This window comes from Danio aesculapii, chromosome 23, assembly GCF_903798145.1.
Source record: "Danio aesculapii chromosome 23, fDanAes4.1, whole genome shotgun sequence".
Taxonomy (NCBI): Eukaryota; Metazoa; Chordata; class Actinopteri; order Cypriniformes; family Danionidae; genus Danio; species Danio aesculapii.
In genome coordinates, this window is record NC_079457.1 from 11,942,442 (window position 1) to 11,957,538 (window position 15,097).

At 35.3% G+C, this 15,097-nt stretch overlaps 2 protein-coding genes across 2 annotated transcripts; both read right to left on the reverse strand.

The window, feature by feature from the left end:
- Positions 1–1,152: 1,152 nt before the first annotated feature.
- On the reverse strand, positions 1,153–4,800 carry hoxc8a (homeobox C8a). Its single transcript, XM_056449505.1, has 2 exons — positions 4,048–4,800; positions 1,153–2,763 (listed from the first exon to the last, which is right to left on the reverse strand). Exons 1-2 carry the CDS (start codon positions 4,481–4,483, stop codon positions 2,447–2,449), a joined length of 753 nt encoding a protein of 250 aa, XP_056305480.1. The 5' UTR covers positions 4,484–4,800; the 3' UTR covers positions 1,153–2,446.
- A 2,893-nt stretch (positions 4,801–7,693) lies between these two features.
- Positions 7,694–11,491, reverse strand: hoxc9a (homeobox C9a). Its single transcript, XM_056449501.1, has 2 exons — positions 9,934–11,491; positions 7,694–8,912 (listed from the first exon to the last, which is right to left on the reverse strand). Exons 1-2 carry the CDS (start codon positions 10,499–10,501, stop codon positions 8,668–8,670), a joined length of 813 nt encoding a protein of 270 aa, XP_056305476.1. The 5' UTR covers positions 10,502–11,491; the 3' UTR covers positions 7,694–8,667.
- Positions 11,492–15,097: the final 3,606 nt, after the last annotated feature.

Here is a 15,097-nt window from a genome sequence, read left to right on the forward strand (position 1 = left end):
GATATATTATGAGACAGTGGCATTGACAATATACTAGGTCAAGCAGAAGCCGTTTTTAATGAAAATCAAAAGCTTCAATTTAAAGAAACCCACTAAATAATCATCTTATTTCTCTGCGTTTTGTTTAGAAATGGTACATAAAAACAATATTTCTTCGCCATTGAACATAAGGTTCACGTTTGGACCATTTTGTTATTTCCTGGACAAGAATATTGTAAAGTACATATCAGTAAATTGCATATAAAAAGAATGAAAGTTAAAAAAACAATGCTGCAGTATTTGTGAGAGTATATTAATACATGTGCAGGATTTCAATAACCTTCATCAGTTATCTGTGGTTGGCCAGCACAGGTGTTAAACAACGAGATATTCTCAGTGTCCCACAGCAAGGCCGAGACATGCGACCTGTCCGCTAATTTCCCAGTGCTTGGTATATAAATCAACAAAATGTAATATATTCTTGAAAACAAAAGTTTGACTGCTTCAGTGTTCCAGTCACTTCGCCATCTTTACAGAATTGCCTTTATATGTACTTCTATTTATGTAAACATTTGATTGTTTCAATTGATTAATGATTAACATTTGATCTGACATCAGTTGCATGATGAACGCATAATATTTATTCGTTCAATTCATAATTAGATCCAATTAAATCAAATTAGGCATTTGGTCTGACTGTAGCTGATCATGCTATTTTGCCTAAACAAGATTTCTCATTCAGCGAGAAATTAAACAGTGTTACAGACATCGAAAGTAATTGTATTTGGTGGTATGAAGATATTCTTTACAAAGCAGAAGATAAATTCGTACATGTATGTGTATGTATATGTATGTATATATATATATATGTATGTATGTATGTATGTATGTATATATATATATATATATATATATATATATATATATATATATATATATATATATATATATATATATATATATATATATATATTTCCAACAGTTATAAAGGCAGATCACAATGCTGAGTTGTTGTTTGTTGGATTTACAAATGTATACAATGCACTGACATTAATATATTTGCTATAAAAGACTTTAATTAAACGAATTAAACGTGTACACACACACACACACACACAAATAAGCAGTTTGGGATTTTTTGTGTCTTGTCAAAAAAGAGAGAGAGAGACGTGATAGAATGAGCCATCTTGTTTATTCTTGTTGATTTCAACAACAATGGCGTGGACACACACGAATTTGTCTATATTCACACGAGGAACACAAGTAAAACGAGCATATTGATAACAGCAAGATATAACAAGACGTACATGAAGATTATACTCAGTGCAATTCAAAATCTACGCTATAACACCAGCACGATAAATTGACTCTCTTTCTTTAAGTAAGGTAGGGTAGTAATCAGCGTGTTTGTTCAACTACACATAAATGTGCATTTCCTATAGGCAGTTTAAGTTGTTGGGGGAAAATGTGTAAATATTTTTAACAAAGCAGCATGTAGAATAAATTAATTCATTCTTGCTAGCAAAACTTTGTTTTAGGTAGTGCCGTGATACAATCTTTTAAAATAGTTAAGATTGGCTTCGAGCTGTTCGTGTCTTCCGAAGACGTCAAAAATGCTCGATAATTATAAGTGTTTAAAGGGTAAATTACATAACTTAGGTTTAATACACTACAAAAACAAGAGTCTATGAAATCTCTAGGTAGAAATGTATATTGCAAATTTCCCATGATTAGGTAGCTTCAAACGAGATTTTCAAACGATTGCAATCTCTTGTGAGTCCAATAAAATATCGAAAAAATACAAACTGTATCCTCGCCCACTCACATAGAAGAACAACAAAGAACAGTTAAGTAATCTATAATGTGTGTAATACAGAATGAATTTTCTACACTTGCCATCGCCTTGCTCTGTATATGGCACTAATACACCATTGCTATATTCGGATTGTAGAAATACCGTTACACCGAATACATAATATATTCTTCTGTCAATTTGATTCGTAATGTATGTTGTAACAGCATGATGTGGCTTGATTTTATGTACAAGAGCAATAGTTTTAAAGGCGATAAGCTGATGCAATTATTTCACTTGTTTGCATCTTATCCATTTTAACCCCCAGACATATTCATCAAGTATGAAATGAATGTCAAATTCCGTAATATGTTTTTCATGCTGCTAACATTTCCTATATAAAACGATGGGTTATTGTATTCCTGTAGGTCTGTCTTTTGAGTAATTTGTCAAATGCACAGATCCACTTTTCGCTAATGGTAAAGGTCCTCGTGTGTTGGTAAAAAAAGAAGACTTTTTTCTTTGGGCAGGTTTCAATGTACATTTGTATGGAGGGGGGATTTTCTCACTTTTTGACCCAACTGTTTGTAATAAAATTGGCGCGTCTTCTCTTTCATTGCCCATTCGCGAGACCTCTTCAATATCTGCCATATAACCATAAAAAAGACCATAAAATCACTCCTTGCTTTCCTCTTTCTCTTCCGTTTCCTTGTCTTCTCCTTCCTCCGCTTCACCGTCTTCATTGCCTTCTTCTTCGGCCTCTGCTTCAGCCTCTCCTCTCTGCCCCGGAAATTTGTCTTTGTTATTTTCTTTTTTCCACTTCATCCGGCGATTCTGAAACCAGATCTTCACCTGCCGTTCAGTTAAGCTTAGCGCGTGGGACACTTCAATACGGCGCTTGCGTGTGAGGTATGGGTTGAAGAGGAACTCTTTCTCCAGCTCCAATGTCTGGTAACGGCTGTATGTCTGCCTTCCATTGCGTCTCCCAGGAGCTTAGGAGTGAAACAAAAATATCTGTCAATTACATGTCCATTGTTTCGTTCGCTTTCCATTTCTGATATACAGTAATAAAACTGTGAAGGAAACAAAAGTTGCTGGCAGTGCCATTGGTAAACAAAAATGAATAAACATTTAGAATGGCTAACAATTGATTTTTTAATTATAATATAAACAGTCTCTCTCACACACACAAAACATCGCACTAAAGACTATATCTGACAAAAAAATAGTGAATTAAGTGTGCGTATGTGTAAGACCTGCCTTTTGGTCTAGTATCATCATTGCTAAGAATTATCTATTGACATATTTAAGCATTCCAATTCTGGGAAGTTATAGGTGGAATATATTATAATAGATGAAATCTCCTTTAGTAGGAATGTCATATAATTTGATTCTTCCAATTAACGCATTGTTTCTGTGTTTAAGACAGACAACAGCTTTAATCAGGTCAGCAACGCAGAGAATTACACACAACTTGGTGCGCGCGCGCACACACAAACACAAACACATACACAGACAGGCAGCCAGACAGACAGACAAACACACGCACACACTCACAGGTTTTTACAGTATCCATCACTCAAACCAAATAAATTGATGGAAAACCTTTATGTCCCAAGTCATTTTGAAAAAATGTTTCACACATATTTCATTTATTTGATACTTAAGTTAGACTCTGTATATTTGGCATTAGTAAGTTTTATTATATTAAAAGACGTTTAAATTGGTTAATATATGCTGAAACTTAATTAGACAAACTACTGACCTTCAGAACTTTAAAGAATATATATTTTAGATTTTCACTATTCGCCTGTAAATGAAAAGAGACGCAGATCAATGGACACAACGTCAATTGTATTCAAAATAATTATAAGACACTAACATTACAGTTTACCACCACACATTACACTCATGTCTACTTTTAGTTATCCCAAAAGTGTTAAGACAGGTGGACGTTTCTAACTAGAATAGTCTGGGTTCGGCTAATGTCGACAGAGCTCTGTCTACACAACCTAGCCAGCAATCAAAACCACTACATTCGTTTTTACATAAATAAACCGTGATTGTCCTTAGAGTTGAACAAATAAGACACTTTGCAGTAACAATTATTTCAATTTCGTAACCTGAAAAGCATCGGCTACCCAATCTGTGTTTTAATTTCTGTTTATGAACACCCCAAGCTACACAATAATAAGGATCTTGACACACTGACGCAGTCACACAGATAAACTCACACACAGTAACTGAACATAATGTGAAATAGTAAGTGCTCTAACCGTGAGGCCGCATCCATGGGAACATGAGGCTCGGAGAGGAGTTTTGACTTAAGTGGCCTTGTCCTTCTCCAGGGTTAGTGCTATTGGACGATTTACAGTCTGGGTATTGCGCTAAGGTGGCCTCTTGCTGGGTACCATAAAGCGGTTGCCTCGGAAGGGCTTCATATCCATAAAATTTCGTAGCGTCTCCGTGACATGCCAATGCACATGGGTTCTGTTGATAACCAGGGTTGGAGATACCTGTGGTTCCGTGATGGAAAAAGTCCTGTACGTGATGCGACGGGTGTTGAAACCCCGGCGCAGCTGCTCCATGTCCGTACACAAGCGTGTGGCTTCGGGCAACGCTCTGTGGAAACCTGCAGTCGTAGTAAGTTGGCTCTAATGTTTCGCCGCCTTTGTACTTGGAAAAAAGAGGGTTAACAAAATAAGAGCTCATGTTTATCTAGCATTAAAAAGAGTCAGTCTGTTTGGAAAAATATATATATATTCTCCTCTTAATGGTGGCAACCTATTGTTGCAGTTCCAAATGGCATGCAACGCAGACACAGCAACCGGAACTAGATGGAGAAATGCTGCCCCTTCGGACAATCTAAGGCAGCTCCCACTTCAGCTCCTTTCGCTTAGTCTCTCTCTCTCTCTCTCTTCCTATCGCCAGCCTTTCCTTTTGCAGCCTCAAATCATGGCGTGCACGGTGGATGTGTGTTAAGGTTAAAGCTGGCTAGCTCCGACGGCTCAGTCACAAGCTCATACTTTTTTTTTGCCTCCCACCAGCCACCCCCACTACAATGAGACTCACCACCCCCCCACCCCTTGTCCCCTACACCCCACCCTTTGGCTCCTCATCTTCCAGAGCGTCCACAGGCGTCTACCTTGAAGGGGAAACGCAGTTGTCAGTCTTTTTATTGAATAAAAACGGCTGCACGCATAAAATGAATGGACCATAGAAGTTTTTTAATGGCCGCTTTAGAACATAACCGCAGGTTACGGCCGCTTCATACTGGCCGTACTGGTCATTTCAGTCCTGCGGTCACGCTAAAACAACTTATCTGGTATTTCATTTATGATATAGTCTAACTCAGTATCATTTTCTTTCAAAAGTCGTATATGGTCCAACCATTATACATTTAATATTATAGGATTATAAATTTGCGTATCGAGCCATAACCCACAATGACTACATTACTCAAGTTTACAAACATTCGGCTACGAAGAACCGATTAAAGATTGATACCGCATACAAAGTAAAACACAAATTACAATAATTTCTTCTTATTATTATTATTATTATTATTATTGTTATAATAATAATTATTATTATAATTATTATTGTTATTATTATTACTGCTGCATTAAATATAGTGTAATCGTGATACCTACTTTGATTATTTGCGTTAGACCGCTAACACACACACAGAGAAAGGCTGGATACGCAAGCCTCTCTTGGCCCTCCTAAACCGTACTAAAAAGTTGTAAATCTGCCATACTGACACAATAAAATTGCGCAATAGATTCCTCGTTATTTTACTAGACACATTAATGGCTTGTTGTTTATTTCGGGCTTGCTCATTTAAAGTCCGTCCCAAAATATGAGCATGTGGTTTTGTGTCGTTACTTGACAATTTTTACACTTCGCTGTTAAACGGGGAAGGCACACACAGGAAATTTATAGACATCTCACAGTCTATAAAGATGCAGATTCTGGGTCATTGTCTCTGTTACAGGAACACTGTTACCGTGGAGTATTTATTTTTATGTAACGAAAATAAAATCAATCGTTTATAAAATACAAAATCAAGGACACTATTGAATTTAATTTAAAACGAATCTATTTCATTAGACGTTATAAATATATCCATATTTTTTATATTATTTAGCATTTCACTTTTATAATATTATTTAGTATAATAATTGAATAATAATAGTAATAATGAAACATTGAAAATTAATTAAAATACATTACAATGTCTCAAAGACTCTGATTATAAAAAAAAACATCGCCATTTTAAAGTGTCATTCATCTTAGAGTGTCGTACGTTAAACAAGTTACGCAAAAAAAGTACCTTCAAAAAAGTAAAAATAATAAAGACATCTAAAATTAAATACATTTACGGAACGCACAGACGGCGACATTTGCAAATAAGATCTAGCAGGAGAGAAGGCTAAATGCTGTTACAATTTCCTAGTGCCCTCAATAAATTTTGTCAGCTATACACGGAAGCATTAAAACCGACAATGTGCTTTTTAAACCCATCAGTGATATACGGATTTTGACAAAACAAAAGACACGGGGAGGAGTGTGAAAAAGGCTTCGTAGCATGAACGCTCAACACAGACAAAAAAACTATATTAAGAAATGCTAAAATATAATAAAGCAAACAGTTTGCTTTATAAAAATGATAAAGACGGTGTGAATGTAACGTTTATTACTTTAGCGTGTTGACATTTGTTTTTAAAGCCACAAATGTGATTAATAACAGGGGAGGCCATTCTTTCAGCACTTTTCCTTTAGCACACTCCCAGGCTTTAGCGGTCCAAAAATGCTTTAACTGTGAGCCAATAGCGCCATCTAGTGTACTTGGGGGTAACTTCTACAAATTACCATTGACTGGAGGCCAAGGCCACAATCCGTGCAGCAAAACATACAGTAATCCAAAAAAATTAGGACAATGACAGAGAGCCCATTTTAATGTCCCTTTAAGGGAAGCTTCAGACAGTAAAAACATAACACTCCTCGCAGTACCAAATACATGATTTAAGGGCTTACAGCGCCAGCATCTACACTGTAAATTAGCTTTACAACTATGTGTTAAGTGAAACTAAGCTTTTTCACTTTAGCGTCGTTTAAAAGCTTGTGATTGTGATGCTGAAGGACTGTTGTTGCCTCAAGTTAGCCCAAACGACTAAATGGCTTTGCAGAACACTTTAAGGTCCACCAACAACGTCCATTAAACCATAAAGTAATTTAGCCCAGACGTCTAGCCAGTTAGCCAGGTTGGCTTTGTTCGTCTGCATCTGAGACAAACAACACCAAGCTCCAACAGGGCTGTAAAACTGGCATTTTTGTTCTAGGGCGGAAACGTGGTCGATCAGGCTTTGAAATCACCGCATCCTGTTCGTATTGTTAAGGCCCACAAAAAGGCAATTTCGATCCAGCGAAGGACGTTAGTGCTAAACATATTAGCTTCAATAAAACATATACTGCTGATATTAGTATCAGTTGAATTTGCTTTTATTTTAATATTGATGATATAGTGTCAAATGCAGAGGCAAATTGGTAATTTTAATCATAAATAAAGAACGTTCAAATTTAAGGGCAGGTCACTTTAAAAGATTTAACGTAAGTTCATACCCCAATACCGCTAGTTTACTTTGCTTTCAAAGTTAACCCCCCTTTCTTTACGGGTCCATCGGTCTAATAAAAAACGGAAGCATTGTTAATTAATTTACTATTTTATTTAATTTACGTAATCGAATTTGTTTTAGTTTCCAAAAACATTTATGTATTTAATTATTTTAAAATATTTCAACAACTGATCGCTATTTTGTCGCAATTCTTTCCCGTGAAACGGTGTATTAGTAGGTAAATAATAAACCGTAAAACATCTAGGCTACCACATCGCGAATAATTATAACAAAACATTTCAGCTTATAATTTAATAAACTCTTTATTAACTATGTTTTTTAAATCATGAAATCAAATAAAATATAAAAATGAGTGGGAGAAATGAGTTTCGTAAGTGCTTGGAAACAAGCTACCGATAAAAAACTAAATATGATGATAAATAAGGCACGGGAGTGAATGAGGCCTACCACAGGCATTTCAGTATTTGTTCTTTGGGATGTGCAAATGTAATATTTTGGCATTCACACAAACACTTTATAGTGACCTTACAACAGTGCACATACTCCAGCTTAGATACTTTCCACACGACAACATTGTCGTTGCAGGCCGAACTCTATGCTAAAACTGGATAGCACACACTTAACTCCTTCCTGCATGAGTTTTCACTGCGAAATTGTCAACTTTGTGCTCCTAAATGAATGGAATAAGACACAAAAATCATATTAACATGGTTGTATATATTTGGATATATCTACAATCTATGATGAAACTCATTTACAGTTTAAAGAATGTAAAATACACAAACAGGTACATCAGAAACAAACTAATCACATCGACGCAAACACGTATTTTTAACTACAGAATTGTTATTCTTTATAAAATACTTGGCTTTCAAACCTCCTACAAATAAATGGAAGCATAGAAAAGAAACAACCACGAAGATATAGCATAAATTAGGAATTTCAAAATAAAGTAGTTCAAGTAATTTTTCTCTCTGAAACTTCGGGGTAGCCTCTCTTCAGAGTCCACGTTTGTGTTTGTGAGTAAAGAAACGTTATGTAAATCCAAACTACGTATAATATTAATATGACTCAATCCAGGATGGTAAAAATTACATTTATATTAAACCATACTAATAACAACACGTTTTAAAGAGATCCGTATAGGATATTTGTTTTCTCTGTTCCTTTTATGGGCCGAAGGTGCAAATGTTAAGACTCATGACCGTACTAAATGATGAATTTCCTTCAGTCTGTGTCCGATTAATGACTTTTGGTCTATTGTTCTTTACTGTCGTTTTTTTCCTTGTTCATTTTCTTCATCTTCATCCGTCGGTTCTGGAACCAGATTTTGACTTGTCGCTCCGTTAGGTTCAGCACCCTTGCTACCTCATATCGTCGGTCTCTTGTGAGGTACATATTGAATAAAAATTCCTTTTCGAGTTCGAGTGTTTGATACTTGGTGTATGGACAACGTTTCTTTCGAGTTGAGCGCGCATGGATCCAGTTTGCCACAGGATTATCTGAAAAACAACGTACAAAAAGTGTGATTAGGTGCTGCTGCAAACAAACACGCTGTCCAAAACAGATGACAGTCGCATGTTAAGAATTAGATACAACCCTTCTTCCCTGATTAGAACAGCCATTGTATAATGCAATAATTGCACCGTAGCACCTAAGGACACTTCTCATTTTAGCAAGATTAATTTGGTTAAATGCTCTTTCCTATCACTTGTAAATAGCAGGTAATTTTATAGGAGGTCCTCCTATGTTTAGTTATTTGAAATAGCTTTGCAAACTCTTACAGAGAAATGGCGCTGTAAACTGGTGAATGTACCTATTTGCTTTATAGGCCCATAAAAAAGAAAAGGCTTGTGACTCAAGCCTTCACAAGTCTACGCTCAAAGTTCTGCTATGCAGTGAATGCACTTCGAACATTCCACGTGCTGTTCCTTGCTATAAATGCTATTTTTATGTGTAAATAATTTTTAATTTAGTAATTCATAACGCCAGTGCCCTTTTTATTTGACACTTCAGTCATTATGTTGTAATACACTCCACAGATATAATTTAAAACAAGTAATATTCGTATTTATAGGTTGTAAAAACACCACACTTGAAACAAAATTAGCTTTTAAAAAAATCTTCATTTGCAAGTTTAATAAGCCTCCTCGTTCCTCAAAAGCCAGTATTGTTGAGTCAACGGCAGGCTAAAATGTTACATATCCACATTAAACAACGCACAGTAATAGAACTACATCGTGTTAAATGTATAATGATAATAGGACAGATCTTTGTAAACATCACATGCTACGTTCTTTGCCAGACTTGGCTTTTTAGGAGACTATTTTTATAGCTCACAACCCGTTTTACAACCCAATCCTATGGCGTTTGTCATCAATGGATAGCCCTAAAGCAGACTTGAGTCGGGATGAAAGAGTATAGAACTTGGTTTTACGACGGACAACAGCCAACCACCAAGCGAACGCAATAAACTGAGAAGCATCCCATACCCGGTTGTAAACAAGAATTGCTCCAACTTACTTGGGTCTAATTCAGCCTTGTCGTCTTTGTGCTTCCCGGAAGACAGGCTCTCCGTCTCTGGCGATGGTGTATTCTGTTGCTTTTCTCTAATGTCGACAGCTGAACAGTAGAGATAATCCGTGTAAGTGCGTCCGTTCGAGCCCAAACAGTCTCCGGCGCGGGGATCCTGGAAGGTGTCGGGCTTCAGCCCGTAGTGCCTGCTATTCCCTGCATATCCTGGAAAAGACACGGTACCGGGGATAGGCTCCAGCCAAGAGCGAACGTACCTTGAGTCTGTGCCTAGGTGAGGTTGGTGAGTGTATGGATGGTAAACTACTGACGACTGGGAGTGAACAGGGGCCCACGAGGTAGTAAAGACTGGTGGTTTCGGGGCAAAGCTGCAGGACGGGTAATCCGCGCATTCCGGTACCAGGGGCGTCGGGCGTGAGCTGGAGGATATCGGACCAGTGGCTGTGAAACGACTCGACAGAACATCCTCGCTCTCATGGTTGATCAAGGAATCCACATAATAATTACTTATGGGACCCGTAGCCGACATGGCGATGTTTCCCTTCTCTTTTACATGCATCCGATTATTATATGGAGTGTATGTGTACTTTTTTATCTGACCGTAGAACAATCAAGACAGGTAATTATTTCAGAAAGCTTCCCCAGCTGGGATTGGACGCCTGTGGAACACGTGATTGAATTTACCCCAGAAAAAAAACTGCACAGCAGATCAATGCGCGCGTTCTCCTGGAACAGCAATGCACTTCGAGCTTGCAGTAAGGTTGCTTAATACTAATATTGTCTTTTTACAATGAACGTAAACATATTAAAATGCTGCGTTTCTAATGTATTATGAGGCAACTGATTAACGTAGATAATTATTTGAACTTATACTGGACAGCAAAGTGTGCGTTAACGGTACTAAAAAGGCACTATTTGTTGGTGTAATCAATCTCTGTCGAGCCAATGCTACTGTGCTTTGGCTAGCCTTGTGCGCATCTCACACTTCACAATGTTATTTATTAAATGCAATTAGACAAAATAAACGGTTATACATGTTTTTCTCAGCTTCAGTATTAATTTTATACAACTGGAAATGACCCAATGGAATAATTGTGACAAATATACGGTGCTTGTGTTGTCTAAAGGGTTGTTTTTACGCACTGAAGTCCTATTTTGCACTAGTTTCAAATAAATACAATTGGGATATCCCTCATAAAAAGGAGTTTTAAACAAATCGGGGCGGTGGGAATAGTAAGACGCCCGAAAACGCACCACAACTGCGGCTATATTCGTCAAGTGGTCGTGCATGCTTTTATGTCCTTCAATAAATTTTTACGAGGACCATTTGATTGTTCATAAACGTGTCGTTAATAAAACTGCAGTTGAGTTCCTGGTATAACATAAAACCAACACTACGCTTGTGAAAGAAGTCTCATCAAACCTCTTTCGTGTAGAAGAGTGACTGTTCACTACCCCTGTTAGCTCTTAAAATTGCATCTGAGATAAAATTTGTAAAGTCTTTCTACGTTTATCGATTTCACTGCGATATTTTGGACAAATCATCTGCATAACACAGTCTACATGCATTAGTAAAGTGTTTATGGACCTCGTTTATTATTAATAGTACATTTTTCATGCCATTTGCATTTATTTGTAGAGACCTTCTACGTTTATTGATTTTACGGAACAAAACATCTGCATAACACAGTCTACATACATTAGTAAAGTATTTATTGACATCTTTCATTATTCATTTTGACATTTTTTTAATGTAATTAACTTTTTTTTGTAAAGACTTTCTACAATAATCAATTTCACTACGATATGTTTAGACAAAACATCTGCATAACACAGTCTACATATTTTAGTAAAGTATTTATTGACCACTTTTAATATTAATATTAAATTTGTTGTCATTCGCATTTATTTGTAAAGACTTACTACGTTTATTGATTTTACTGCGATATTTTTGGACAAAACATCTGCATAACACAGTCTACATATGTTAGTAAAGTATTTATTGACCTCTCATTATTAATAATACATTTGTTTATGTCATTTGCAATTTTTGGTAAAGACTTTCTACGGTTATCGATTGTACTGCGATATATTTGGATAAAACATTTGCATAACACTAGCTACATAAGTTAGTAGAGTGCTTATTGTCCTCTTTCATTATTCATTTTACATTGTCATTTACAATTGTTGCGATTTTGTCAACTAATGTGATACTACAGGGCAAGTAGCATTTTAAATTAACCATATATATACACCTAATACCTAAATCTTTGTGAAATTGTTGTACTTTAAGCTTTGTAAAATATTCGTGAATATAAATTACGTTTTTATTTTGTTTGCAACTTCGAGTTATTAATACTGGCTCACAAATAAACAAAAATAATTTGATTCTAAACGTGTATCTCAAATAATTTAACAGCGTACTCTTGTCATGCAGACAATGAATCCGTTTTGAACATTTTACGGTTAACATGCACATTATTAGATTGCAGATTTAAGATTTCTACTGAGCGTATATTGCGATACAAAATATGTGAATTTTAGGCTGCAGTCATTGTCAGTGTTAGGCCCAGTATGAAACCGGCCACATGAGGTCAGGCTTTTTTTTTCCACCCTATTTTTTTGTGGGAACACCAGACAAATTAAAACACAGACACGTCAAAAACACTCGAGCAAAAAAAAAAGTGTACATTACTATTTAACTAACATAGTTATGACAACATCTTACTGTTTAATTAGTTAAATAGTTTAGAGGGATTCGCCCCAGAGAAACGAGTGTAACTGTGCTCCTATCAGCAGTAAAATAACTCCTTAAAGTTCTTAATATAACAAAACAATTAAAACAAAATTAAGAACACACAAGCATACTGTATTTAAGCAGTAGCATTTCATTACCTCAATTTGTGGTTTATAAGTAGGTGTGTCAGCTTGTTATGGCGTTGATCTGATTTTTTTTCTTGCAATACACTGCGGTGGCAATATAATTTAGAAACCCTGACATTTGATTTCGCTTTCACTTTTGTTCAGAGAATTAATAATATGAAGTCTTGGTGGTATGTTGCGTATTGTGGTTATCAATGCATCTTATCAAATAATAAATTAATTACAGCGTGACACGTACAGAACAAACATAACATTTAACAGAAAACGTTCAACAACAGCATCATGTCTGTGTGTGTGTTTTATTTGCATGCAAGTTTGTGTAAAACATTATCCTGCTTTTATCCGTGCTTTTCCGAGGGCGTGGTACTTCATGTAAAAGTCGCTTCTGTCACCTACGATTATTTTGTATATTATTTTCTTAATAATATAATTTCTTATAATCACCTCTTATAATTGGTTTGTTGTTAAATGATTGTATAAAGATGTTGTACAAACGCAAAAATTGTTGTAACGCTGTTTTAAATATGAAAATAAAATAATAAAACCCTTTTAATTGTCGACTGGTTTTTTGAATGTTTTTGACATGTCTAGCAATAAACAGTTTTTAACTCACAGTTTTATATGTCCTTTTAGTCAGATATCAATTTAGTCAGATATAAATACTAATTCGGTGACTAACAGCAATGTTTTTGACACAAGATATCAATTTCATAGATAGAGCACCATTACGCATTGTAATAGCATTCATTGATAACGAACTTGTGCTTTAAGAGTGTACAAATCAGTTGAATTTAGCATTCACTGCAGTCTTGGCACTTCAGCTGTCCAGGGTGACTCAGGATAAAGCTGGGACTCTGCGGTGCACATGCGGAAGCGCTTGCACTGCCTGTATTGCAGCTAAACATTTAGCTTTTAGAAAAATCACACGTTCACACATTATAAAAATTACCCTAACATCTACTATTTGTATATTTATAATAAGTATATATATATGTGTGTGTGTGTATCCATATATAAAATATATGCATTTCTTATTTAGATCATGGGAGTAGCCTAATAACTCCATGAATGCCTTTTATAGTCTCGTGTGACTATAAACAGCATAGCTTCATAATAAACACATACCTTGTATTAGCATAACTACATACATCTTAATGGATTTTAAGATGTCATTAAAAACCACCAGAGTGCTTTCCTTTTTGATGCAACAACAGCACGACAATATCGCTGCTAATGCGTTTTGATTTGCGGGAATATCCAATGCCATCTTATCTGCTTTCTGTCTGTTATTAAAAAATAGGCTCAATTGTATTTGTTTAGTATTGCATAATAGCATAGACACACCAAAAAGTCACGAGATGTATTTATATCCCTCAATATATGGATAATTCTTAATTTGTTCTAACAATAAGGCTTTTTTTACTTTGTTGTGAAGGTTTGTTTAAAATTTGCAGTATACATAGACCCTTAGATTTTGCTAGCGCCACAAAACCTAAAAGACTATGCGTTGATACGGCAGAGGTCTTATTTGAGATATCAAGAATACTTTATTTTTTCTTCAAAATAATGTAGTAAACATGTAAAGTCCTTCACCTATTTTACACCTTATTTATATTTTATATATTTAGCTCTAAAATAACATTAAGCATGCCACGGTCAATGTGAACATCATAATCCAAATTTCAGCAAAAGTTCAGCATACTAATATTAATATAACGCGTATATATCCAAAATAAAATAAAAATGAATGTATGCTTTTGAATGTTTGTGTGCGTATATATAAAAAAAAACTTTAATGTTCTGCTAATTTAAACAAATATTTTAAACTATTTAAAATCATATATATGTATATCATAAATAAATAATTAAATTTGATTATAACAATATAATACATTATATTATTTATAAATGACTTTTTATTGGCTTTAAAAACAAAAGAAAAGCTAAGTGTGCTATTGTGCATGGTCAACGTGAACACAGCGCACCACTCCGTTTCGTACTATATAATATAAATATTTGTATTTATATTAGTATTTAGATTGTATATTTAAAAATCTGATTCATTTTTCCCGTTTTATATAGGCTAGATGTTTCTGTATTGATTTACGGGAGAACACAAAGGAATGTAAAATGTAGTGTTTATCATATTATCATTACAGGACTGATAGACATCACAGTATCATATTACAATATCATATATTTGCAGCCGTGGGCGAAATAAACAGAGATGTCAACAGTACAAAGGTTTAAGGTTTCACTGAAACAAATTAGC